Raw genomic sequence first — 12845 nt, forward strand, 5'->3', positions numbered from 1 at the left:
TGATTCTTTCCATCTTCAAATAATCAGCATATTTTATATTTTAATTATTTATTCTAATACATTTTTATCCTGATTGTTTTTTGGACATTTTTCTAAAAGGTAGAGTAGGTAAGAATGGAGAAACCAGCTCGAGTGCGCTAGAATTTGAAAGTACGCAGTCGAAATAAATCTGCCTCTTCCTTCAGACTTCCTTACAGAGCCCCTCCTCCAACACACACGAACGCGCACATGACCAATGAGGGCACGAGATAAGTTTGTGCACAGATGGAAGGCTGACAGGCAGGTAGGCCATCCAGTTATTTTCGCCGGGCCGGCTAAAATGATTGGTCGTGCTTTTTACAGCGCCACAGATCCACAGTATTTATTGTCAAAGCATTTCATGTATTCATTGCTATCGGGATGTTAAGAGCATTCCATGGAATATAACAAAAAGTGTTTCTGAAGTGAATTACCTACCCCACCTTTAAGTAATGACAAATTGAGTTATTCAATTCATGAAAATAATTTTCTGACTGATCGAGTAATTCAATTATAGCTGTATTGAAGTGGTGAGGCACCGCAAAGGGCTGCAGTGCGTCTCTGCTGGTGTCAGTGTGTTTGGTTAAATGTTTTTACCATTTTTGGGATAATACAACCAGCTCAGCAGCCCTGAAACCCTTTGAGAAAACCAGATTTGAGGTCATCAAAATAAATTAACTAATCTACGACAAAATCACAACACACAAAATATCAGTGTAATCATTTCATTGCTCACGGCAACAACCCAGCACACGTTACAAGAATGAAAAAACCCCACAGCACGACAACAAATCATTTCAAACCATCATTTGAATCACATCAGTCTTCAGAAGTGACTGTGGTGGTCCGCATGAGAAGGGAGGAAATCAGTGTCTTTGTTAGCGATTGCAAAGTTAGATGAACCCACCACCTGAAAGCAAGAAGCCGCACACCACACAAACTCCCCCGCAGAGCCCAAGGGGAGGGGGGCTCAGGGCGGTACCTGTCTCTCCGTTGGAGCGAGAATTACTGCCAGGACCCCCGCCCTCCAACTCCAGATCATCAAACACATCTTCGGGGCCGGAGTGGACACGCAGCCGGACCCCGGCCCTCCTCTCCCTCTCTTCCACTTCCTCCTCCCATGACGCCTTGCCCTCCCTCGGCCGGTCCCTGCTGTGCCCCGGATCCTCTTCGAATCCTCTCTCCCTGCTCATTGTTCTTACTCGTTGTCTGTCTTTGTCTTTCTGTCTCGGCCTGTCTCTCTCTCTCTGTCTTTCATCCTCTCTTCCTCCTGCTCTCGCCCCCCTGAGGTCCTGCTCTCTCCTCTGATCTTTCACCATGTGTCTCTCCAAGTCCAGGTCTCTGCCCCTGTCTCGGTCATGCTGCCTGTCTTTTTTTCTGTCTCTCTCTATGGTGCTCTGTGGTGGAGGTGGTCTACCCGGTTTCTCCTTCCTCCTGACCACTGTGTCGTCCCCCACTTCTCCCCTGGCTCTTCCATTTTCTGTGGGCTCATACTCTGGGTACCTGTCCCCATGCTTGCCTTTAGAGGGCAGCAGGTGCTCTGGGTAAGGGTCTGCGTGCCTGCTCCGCCCTCCTTCGGCCACTAGGGGATGCTCGGGGTATCGGGAGCGGCTGTGGGGTGCCGCTGGGTCCTGTCTTGGGTCCCTGCTCCTTTTGGGCTGCGTTGAGCTATATTCAGGGGAGTAATCACGATGTGAGCTCACTGGAGCATAAGCATCATGTCGGCCTGGGGAACTGGATTTGTGACGCCGGTGTTTGTCGGGGTCAGGGTGTCGTCTGGCAGCTGAGCGGAGAGGGTCGGAGGAGGGCGGCGAGGATAGAATGATGAGGATGGTTGATGAGAACATAGAAAACGTAAACAAAAAACACAGGACTGATGTAAGCTAAGATGGTTAGTACTGTAAGTTAGACATAACCCCTGTGAGGACATTCATGGAAACACAAAGTACATGCTGTGGATGTTAAGAGTGGAGGAAGAGGCTGCTCCCAGAAAGTCCAGAGATGTGGTCTCGACCCTGGGATTCAACAGCGTCAGAGTTTAAAGTGTTTGGAGCTTTAAATAAAGACAGTAATATTCATGCAATTTTTTCATGAAGAATAAAAAAAGCTCCAAACACTTCAAACTTATAAACAAACAACATGTGAAGTAACAGCCCTCATGTTAAGCTCTTCAGTGTGGTTGAAAAAGACGGCAATTGCAGTTGGCAATCTGAAACACCTGCAAGTCCAAAATGGCATTGTGGTACAACCTTAATACATTTTGAACAACAAACCTAACAAGACAATTATTCTAATGAATTCCCATGCTTACTGCTCAGAGTAATCACAGTGACCGGGTCAGAAGCACAGCGTGTCTCTCTCTCTCTCTCTCTCTCTCTGTCTGTCTGTAGGTGTGGTGTGTCTAAAACGATAATATACACACACCTTTGCTTGCCTGTAAAGAAACTGATTCTTAAATAGTTTTGTATGAATAAATAAAGAGTTAGATCATTATTATATAAATAGTTGACTGTATATTTTTCTCTGATGTGTATAAAAATACAACTGAGTTTAGAAAAAGCCTACAGCTTTGTCAAAACAGAATCCCGATCGGTGCATGGAAATAAATTGTGCAAGATTGAATTAAAAAGGTAAAACCGAAGAAGCGATTGAAAAACAAATGCTCATCTCTTACGAAAAACTTAGAGCTGGGTAAAGCAGCAGAGGCCAGTCAGCTCAATGGAATTCAGGTTATCTAACTGACTGCTTTGCCTCCCATCAACAAAGCTTGGTTGATTTTCAAATTTTGAAAAAAGAAGGCAGGTACAAAACGGCCTGACTGGTAAACACATACACCAAAAGAGCAAGTCTAAGTGCTTGCTCTCTTCTAAATAACGTCTCTCTTGCTTCCAATTGTTACTAGTCAAGCTGAGAGAGATCTGCCCCCCCGCTGGTTTGTGTGCAACTGTAATCCACTGGATTAAGACAGCTAGCAGGCGGTCGGTTCCTGAGAGGAGCAGCCAATTACATGACCGGATGAAACGCAACATGATCTGGTGTGTGTGTGTGTGTGTGTGTGTGTGTGTGTGTGTGTGTGTGTGTGTGTGTGTGTGTGTGTGTGTGTGTGTGTGTGTGTGTGTGTGTGTACATGAGCATAGGGGGAGGGGATTTTTAATTAAACTGTCACGAGCACAAGATGGTTCAATTGCTCAGAGATTTGGTCTAAAACTGAAACACCTCTGTGCACAGTGACACTCATACCCTTTATAAATGTGTCTGGTTACTCACTGTGACTTGTGCAGTGTTAGATCCAGGCCAGGGTCAACAAGGCAGTTGAATCATTGTTCCACTGTGTGTACATTCACACCGCTACAGTTGTATGCACACACGCACGAAACGGGCACATTAGAGGTGAGGGTTTATTTAACCAAAGAGAGTGAGCCTGGCAGAGGCACAAATATTCCAGTATAAATAGAGCCGGGCAGATTGGCTCAGTCAGCAAGCACAGGCTGGGGCTCCATTAAGCACCTGCCAAATGTGACAGCTTTACAGAGAGGGAGAGCACCTGGGCAGCTGATGAGATTCAGACACAGCAGGACAGACGGACGGACAGCTGAGGACATTTGCTCAAGTCAACACAGTGGATACACGGTGAGGTGCTGTAGTATCTAAACCAGGCATCTATAAACAGATGTTGACTACTCTCTGTCGCGGTCCTGTTTTGCATCCACTGTTTAACTTCCCTATTCAAAGCTAAGGAGTGAAAAACTAAAAGTCCTATTATGAGCAGACAAAACTATTCCTACGAGTCAGAACAACAAACAAAATGGAAGTAAATCCATACCTGATTTACTGGTATGCTGCTTTCCTCACTAGTAGAGAGCAACTCGTGAAGGTTAACAGAACCCTGTGTGACGAAGGTAACTTCCTCACTTTGCATACATTTGTATACAATTTTATACTATTGATTGATGTAGTGTTTATTGTATTTTATGTTGAAATGTGTTCCCCTTTCCCCATGTCTGTCGCCGTTGATTGTGTGCACCTGGTGCCCTGTGTTGTCTCCTCCCCCCACCTGTGTCTAATTGCTCCCCCCTCACCTGTGTCCTGTTGGGTTGTGCATTTAGGCTCTGGGGTTTTTCTGTTTGAAACAGTGTGTGTGAGATCATTGTGGCTGGTGACTGTGCTCACAGCAACAGCAGGATTGAGGCTGTGTGTCATGTGTTCATGATGTAATAAATGCCCACACTGGGTTGTATTTTGGACGTTCTGCCTCTGCCTCCTTGCTTGGTTGGTCCGGGCCGCTCAAATGTCAGCTTCACACCCGTCATCTTCCATCACAAAAATAGGGACACGGAGCCCGAACACAGACACTATACACACATACACTGATGATTGTCGTACCAACACACCAAATCAAGGTCATCCATTAAGTACTCTGATGTAACTGCAATAATATTCTCTGCTCAGTAACACAGACGTCACTGAGCTGCCCACCAACAGCTGGTCCCATCAGGGTGGATTGGACTGGATAAACAATGCTCTTGAGATCAACGACCAAGAAAAACTGAGGAAATCATTTTTGGGCTCAAGCATCTGAACTCCCATAAAGTCTCCCATTGTCATCACACNCCTCTCAGTGAGTGATTCCAGGCTAGCAGCCCGAGCCCCAAGAGCCATGGTTCCGGCCCCAGTACTGGCCCACACAGCCATGGTTTCAGCCCCAGTTCTGGCCCCTGCAGCCATGGTTCCAGCCCCAGTTCTGGCCCCAGCAGCTATGGTTCCGGCCCCTGTTCCGGCCCCAGCAACCATGGTTCCAGCTCCAGTTCCGACTCCAGTACCGGCCCCAGCAGCGTTGATTCTGTCTCACGTTCCGGCTTTCCGGCCCACTCCAGTCCCTTGGGTTCTGTTGGTGTTCCGACCCACTCCAGCTCCCCGTGTCCTGTTGGAGGTCCCTCCGTCACCTGTTCCGCCGGGAAACCTGCCGACATGTCCTGTTCCGCTGAGGGTCCTGCCAACTTCGCGTCCAGTATGGTTTGGGGTCCCGCCGACTACTGCTCCGCCGGATTTCCTCCCAGCACCATGTCCTGTCCCATTGGGGATCCCGCCGACTGCTCTCCTGTCGGGGGTCCTGCCAACCCTTTGTCCTGTCCCGTTGGGGGTCCCGCCGACTACTCTTCTGCCAGGGGTCCTGCCAGCCCTATGTCCTGTAACGTTGGAGGCTCCGCTGGGGGTCCTGCCAACCCTTTGTCCTGTCCCGTTGGAGGTCCCGCCGACTACTCTCCTGCCGGGGGTCCTGCCAGCCCTATGTCCTGTCCCGTTGGAGGTCCTGCCGACTGCTCTCCTGCCGGGGGTCCTGCCAATCCTATGTCCTGTTCCTCTGGGGGTCCCACCATCAACTCTTCTTCCGGGGGTCCTGCCAACCCCTTGTCCTGTTCCGTTGGAGACCCCGCCATCACTTGTCTCGCCGGGGGTCCTGCCAACTCCTGGTCCTCTTACATGGGGGATCCTGCCAAAGCCTGTCCCACTGGCTCTGGTTCCTGTTCAGCCGACACCGGGTCCTGCCCGGCCTCCGGAGCTGTCTGGTCTTCGCCCTCGAGCCCGCCCCCCTGAGAGCGACGGTCTTTGCCCTCGAGCCCGTCCCCCTGAGAGCCGCTGCCTTCGCCCTCATGCTCGGCCCCCTGATTTCGCCCGCTGTGGCCTTCGCCCCACCTTGGACTCTGCCTTGCCCCCGGGCCGTCCGCCCGAGTCCCCCACCTTGGACTCTGCCTTGCCCCCGGGCCGTCCGCCCGAGTTCCTTTAAATGCCGCCGACATGGACCGATGCGGTGCTTCCCTGAGCGTCAAATACCGCCACCGATGGGAATACATTGCAATCAGTTGAAAGCTTTTTGCGTCCGTTTATGAAGCTGAAGGAGACTCGGCGCGTCACAACTGCACGCCATAGGACCCTGACCAAGCGTCGCTCCTGGAAGTTCAGGGATTGAGATTGTGTTTGATTAATCACATTATTAATAGTCAAAACACATTTCACACGAGCCGTCCGTAGTCTTCACCTATGCAATTGTTTTTCGTTGTGATTGGTTAAACCAAATATTCATGGGCCTTTATGGGGTCAGTCGTCTTAGGTCTTTTGGGGCGAGCAGAGAAATTCTTCTGTTCTTTACATCTGTGATCTTGTCTATTCTGCAGTACTGCAATACTACCTGGTACAAATGTTTGTCAGCAGCTTTAAAATCAAAACTGCTCCACCTGTTAAAAATCTGCTCAAAGATTGTTGGTCAACCCTGTCAGAGACTCTATGACTCATCATAACAACCTAGTGAGGCTGTCCAACAACATCTTCTCTGACCCAAACCATGTTCTGAACAGTGAATATGAACTGCTGCCATCTAATCGGAGATACAGGGTCCCACGATTCAATAAAGTCAGACTGAAGCACTCCTTTGTTCATCAGTCAATCCTCACAGTAAATACAGAGCTAAATCCCAGATCAAATGCACGCTGAAGGCACTTTGAGCATGTTTTCTCTCACTGATTGTGCTGTTATGTTAAATGTTTGTTGTTTGTGTTTCATGTATTGTGTCTGGATACTTGTCTGTTGATGTTGGACATGGAGCTGCTGTGACGCAAGTCAAATTTCAGACTTGATCTGACAAATAAAGTATTATCGTATCGTACCAGTGCACTGGCAGAGAAAGTGGAATACTATATCGTTGTGTGTATTCATTGCAGAGAATAGAAAGTTGTTTGGATCAGAAAAACACAAAGCAGAGAAAGTGGAAACAGTTTTTTTTTTTGGTGTTATGCTAAATGTAAACAAAATCCCAGTAAAGGGTTCAGGCAGACAATGAGCCAGATTAGATCCACAGGCTGACAACACTGCAGCTAAAGAGCTAACTTTCATGAGTTTATATGAAATAACTTTCCCTCCTATACTCACGATCAAACATTAGCCTCAAAATAACTGCATTCAGACCTTAGACAAACTGCTGTCAGATTGCGGCGACATATCAGCGGCAGCAACCGTTTTAATGCTGAACCTCCTTTATGCTTTAACATCCTGCATTGAACCCAGATTGTAGGTCAATCCTCAGGGTTACTTAACAGGGAAATCAGAAGGAATTAGAAGCATTTTAATTAGCTGCTGTTTCTCTTTCGGTAACAGACAATACAAAAGGATGAATTACGCAGAGGAATGCTCTCCAATGTTAAAGAAGGAGGACAGATACAATGTGTGGGTATGCATCATTAGATGGTACATCCTAATGTTTTTCCTCATACAATCATTACCCACAGATTCATTTTATATCTGAGCTTCAATCTGTCTTCAAAGCAAATTCAAGCAGCATCATAAAACTGGAGCACTGTTGAAACCCTTAACAGCAGTGTTTCCTTTTGAATGGGAGTAAAAAATAATTCTCTGTAGGAACATATAATCCTGCCTTCAAGGTTCATTATGAGCTCATAAATGTATTCCAAAATCTTTGCTTCGAGCATGCCACAGTCTCCCGCTCTGTGGAGCATCAAAGGCAAACCATTACCGATCCTGACCTGGAAAGAAAAGTGAATTGCCAGAGGCGGAGGTACATCTTCTCTCAGGTCCTTAAGACAGGCGACGCAGTAACAGCCACATAATAAGCTTGAGTCAGTGATTCTCTGCCTACCTCCATGATCCTCAAAGTACTCCTCCTCAAGGTTTGATTCCATCTGCTTCTGTCTCCTCCTTTCCTCTTTCATCTCCTTCTCCTGCAGCTTACGAGCTATGGCCTACAAACAAACAAAGCCACAGTAAACGAGACGTCCCACGTGAATATGAAACTCCATGTTTGGGCTGAGCTGTAACAAATATGTCACTTTGTTTTGGGTAGTAGTCTTTGAAGTCAGAGTAGCTTCAAGCATATAGGTTTACAGTGGTGAGGTGATGTTTGTGCCATAATCAGTCCAAAATACTGACATTTGAACAGAACTATGAAGCAATGGGAACCACCACTCCTTAAACTTAACAGGACAACTAAATAATCAGGGGCATTTGAGATATTTTGAAAGATTAACAGAACATCTACGAGTCCACGTCTACTGTATACATGTATTTGTTTGTATGTGTTTTGGCCTTTTGTCCACACGTAAACTGAGTTTTAGGTAACTGAAAAAATACCTTTTGTAAAACTACTTCCTGAATAAAGATTTGTAGAAAGTCTGAAACTATTTTATTTAAAAAAAGACAACACACCTGTATCTACACTATCATGAAGAAACATTTAAATTGGGATATACTTGAATCTCTGCTTTTCATGTAGGGCGCAACCATTGTTATTCATCTTAAATACAGGTCAGATCACTGTAACCTTTATTACAATGGGGAGACACAAAGTGATGATTCAGTGGAATGACCCACCCTGTACAGTACACCTATACTCAGAGTAATGACAGACGGGTGGGGTAGATGTTCCCAACATTGTGCAGAGATGTCAGTTTGTGTGTGCGTGTTTCTTACCGCATCCTTCTCTTCCTGCTTCAGCTGCTGCTCGGCCTGTCGGACCAGTTCTTCCTGAATCTCCTGGGCGATCTCATTGTCTTGACGCTCTCTGAGGTTCCAAAGAGTTCATGTGTGCATGGGGAGGGGTTTAGAGAACATAGAAAACATACATTTAACCATTTATGGATTTAGGGTAATGGCATTATCAACGTTTGATGTAAAATAGTTATTGACGATTTGCCCTGAACAACTGTTTTAAAACGTTTTAAAAATGTTATTTCCCTATATCTCTCATTTGTATTACTTTATGACTCTCTTCTGAGGACTCTCTGCTGATTCAATTGTTGGCATTCTTCTGACTTTCAATACTTTTTATATCACTCCCTGATATTGTATACATTTTCCACTTTCTTGCCATTAGGTTCAAATTGAATTGACAGACCAGAGTGCATTTATAAATAGGGCTGCAGCGATAAGTGGACAGAAAAGGCTGTTTTATTCCTAAGATAAAAATATTTCCTTCTGTTCTGTTTGATAAACATATTACACTGAACATCTTAGGGATTTTGACTAACTAAACAAGACATTTAATAGAAAGCTGTAACAATTCATAACAAAATTAAACAATTTGCAAATATCGTAGAAAATGAAAACACTTCATCAATGCCAAAAACAGATATATAAATGCAAAGTGAACCAAGGGCAGCACACAACTATTTAATTAATCAGGGAGCAGTGATCAGCAGTGATCAGCAGTGACGTCATCCAACATGTGAGAGGTAGCATGTTTGTGCTCGCTTTGCTCACTCATCTTTAACAGACGTGATTTGACAACACCATCTGCCTGGAGGGCTGGTATGCAAAGATAATTTCTCAGTTTGCGTTCCGAGTGTAATGTTTTCCAGAAGCACCGTAATATTACATTACATTACACTTGTTAGACGCTTTTATCCAAATCGACTTACATACATTCAGTACTGTGGGCAATCCCCACTGGAGCAATTTGGGGTGAAGTGTCTTGCCCAAGGACATGCTTGCTATCCTGATACGAAGATCAGCGCACTAACCCACTGAGCCACAGCCTCCCACGCCTTCATCAGCACATACTGAGAAGCAAGAGATGCTGCATTCTCCCGTGTGTGTGTTCAGCCACATGTCTGAGAGTGTGTGAATATAAAGTGCCGTTGGTAAGTGCAGGGTGGATGACAGTGTGAGCTCCCAGCATGCCGAGCAGCATTGACCTGCCTGCATCGATGGGGGAGCATCTGGCCTCTCCCCGGGGGGCGGCTACCATACAGTATGTGTGTGTTTGCTTGTGTATGTTTGTGAAGCAATGATCGCACTAAGCTGTGACAGCATTATCATTTAAATTAAAATGTCATGAGGCGCTTTCACACCGGAGTACTTTTCCCAGGAATAGTTCCAATAGTTCCTGGGATTTTGCATTCACACCAAAAAGATCTGGAACTAGAACTTTTTTTTGCGAACCTTACCACCCCTTTTAGTCCGGTTGAATCGAACCCTGGTGCGTTTAGCTGCTGGTGCAGTTCGTTTGGGTCGGTGTGAACACAGTCCGAGACCTCTTAAGGGAACTAAACAACCGAACTCTGATCTGCTAAAATAACAAAGATCGCAGGGGAGGCGCCAGGCCTCAGATGATTCGAGGCCAAATATCATATTTAGACAAGTTATTAGCTATTATAGGCATAAAAAGACAGAAATGCATAATTATTTCTTTAATAGAAATGTTTCTTCAGCCCGTAAAGTATCCAAACCAGGCTTTTCTGGATAATCGTAACATGTAAATACTAGAAGCATAACAACAGCCGGTGTTTCTTGTGAGTGTTTCCCCGGTACACAAACACAATACACAGGGGCGGCGGGTACTGTAGGCAAGGGAAGGCTAAGCCTTCCCAAATATTTTTGTCACTGCATCCTGGTCAAATTAAAATATAATGTATAATGTTTGCGTCTTTGACATTAGCGCTGCTATGCAGCCACCAGTAAACTGTACTACGAAGCCAGTTCAACATACCCTGGATATGTTTGAGTTATCTTAACTAATCCTAACAAACGAGATCTCGCTAAGCGGTCCTACGACGCTGGTTATCAACTCAGTCAATCAACCCAGGGTTTCTCTGTCCGGCTTCCCCCAGACCAGTAATACAAACGAAAATGTGTCTTCGGGTCAATGTGACTGATTTCGATAGAGCAAGTCACATTTGGTTTAGGCACGAAAACATACTACCAGTAGAAATACATTGCTTTTAAAATCGCTTTGTGTCGAATAAATAGATTATATTTCGTGACTATAACACGAAATACCGTGAGACTGGGTTGAATTACAACAGTGAGGGCTTCATCCTCTGAACACCACAGGATGGCGACTATAACGCACAAATTAACATAGGTACGCTCCTCTGAAATGATTGTCCCCTGCAATTATTATTATTATTATTATCCCTCATCGAGTTCGCTATTCAGCTTGCTAACGTTAGCTTACACAAATGTAACATGCAACGTTAGCCTAATCCAAAATGTCCTACTACTACCTTTCATGTGGCTCGTCAGCGCAGACTCTTCCATCGTGAATAACTGAAATTATTTGTTTCACACTTTTCAGGAGGCTACTCGTGGGCTTGACCCTCGTCTTAGCCATGGCTTGTATTTGTCTTCTGATAGCCAACGCTCATTGAAACGGCAACCTCCTGGCACACTGTCATCTATCACTCATCAGAATGCCCAGGTCACACGTAACAAAAACACTTGCAGGTCCGACTTCTTTATTTTCTTTTAATCTAAGAAGTGAAGTAAAGCATTTACAATTTCAAGCACTTTATCCCAAATTCAAGCACCATTCCCAAAATTCAAGCACTTTTCAAACCTTGAAACCACCAAGGATTTCCAGCACCCGTACGAACCCTGAATATTACCGATTCTGATTCTTTGCTCTCTAGCACAAACTGAATGAAAGTGTATGAACACGCTGGTAATAAATGAAAGCCATGACCTAAGAATCTACGACGATAAAAAGGGTCAAATATAGACTGAACGATAAATCAGTTTGGAGTTATCTTTGGTGGGAGTGATGGATCCCCTCGCTGGTGAAGCATAAATCTGTCACTATAGGGTATGGGAGTAATTACACAAGATTACACTAATCTGAAACAGATGCCATCCACAGCAATACTGCACACAACTACTATTGCAAAGTATTGTGAAGAAGTCTTGATATTAAATAAGTTATAATGATAATATCATCACCACATCATTTCATGGGCTGCCTACCCGACTTTTGTGTGCATGGTTTCATTGTCAAATTCCCCCATTGATTTGTGCTTACATATAGAATATAGGAGTCGCAATGTACACACGTGTTGACAATAAATGTGATATTTAAAAAAAGTATTTATATTCAGAAGTAAAATATAAAGCATTTAAAATAATGAAGCACCTATACAGGGTATATGCAGGAATCCTGAAGTCAAATGTAATACCTTTTAAGACCTTTTTTAAGACCCTTTCTATACATTTGAAGACCTCATTGCAACTTTGAGTTCTAACCGGTTACATTGGCAACACACTTTACTATATTGATTGTAAGATAGCAAAACTAAACAGAGTGCAGACAGACTACTGAAGCCTCCTTTCCACATGAACTTCAACCTCTCTGTGAAGGTCAGGTTTAATGCAGTATGCTGCTTTTTTGCTTCTGTAGACTCTGTGCTCTTTCATTCCAGTAAAACTCCTCAGAGACCATTAGAAACCAGTATTTGACCAATAAACAAAACAATTGACAAAACTTTGAACTATGAAATATGTTAAAAGTTGGTGAGCTTCAGCGGGGTAATGCCATATAGGAGCTCCCTCACAAATACCCAGGGGTTAAATTGGGCTGGGGCTGTCCGGGGCTAAGCCCTGGCACATAGGACGATGCTCTGACGTCATCACCCTCACACATTTGTCATATGTTTACAAAAAAGGATATATATGTTAAGACTTTTCTCGTTCTTAATATAGACTATATTTAGGGTCTATATGTGTTGACTTTACTTTAAAATAGCAGATCTCTGTGACCGGATATAGTTTGGCTTAGACCCCGGCCCCACAAGGACGCATACGGTAAAACGCATACGCAAGCGCAAAAAAAGGCTTCCGTTCACACGCATTCGATTCATTAACGTGTCCGTTCACACTAGACCGCTGGAAATGCTGGAAACGATGTAGTACATATGTCAGGCCTGTAAGTGGCGCTGCTGCCGCCCGAAATACACCAAAAGCAGCGAAGAAGACCCCGGAGCATGGTTGCTATGGTTGCCCTTCTGTTTATTCTCCGCGGTGGACATTGTGTTCTCCTGCTGTATCTCTCA

General features: G+C 44.9%; 1 protein-coding gene across 1 annotated transcript; it reads right to left on the reverse strand.

Moving 5' to 3' along the window:
• Positions 1–410: 410 nt before the first annotated feature.
• LOC104942542 (RNA-binding protein 25-like) lies at positions 411–8601 on the reverse strand (the record flags this gene model as incomplete). Its single annotated transcript, XM_010767771.1, has 3 exons — positions 411–1801; positions 7664–7766; positions 8494–8601. Coding segments are annotated over 3 exons (1101 nt in total), but the record flags the coding sequence as incomplete, so codon positions are not given.
• Between the last annotated feature and the right edge of the window lie 4244 nt (positions 8602–12845).

This window comes from Notothenia coriiceps, unplaced genomic scaffold, assembly GCF_000735185.1.
Source record: "Notothenia coriiceps isolate Sejong01 unplaced genomic scaffold, NC01 NC01_scaffold00004774, whole genome shotgun sequence".
Classification (NCBI taxonomy): Eukaryota; Metazoa; Chordata; class Actinopteri; order Perciformes; family Nototheniidae; genus Notothenia; species Notothenia coriiceps.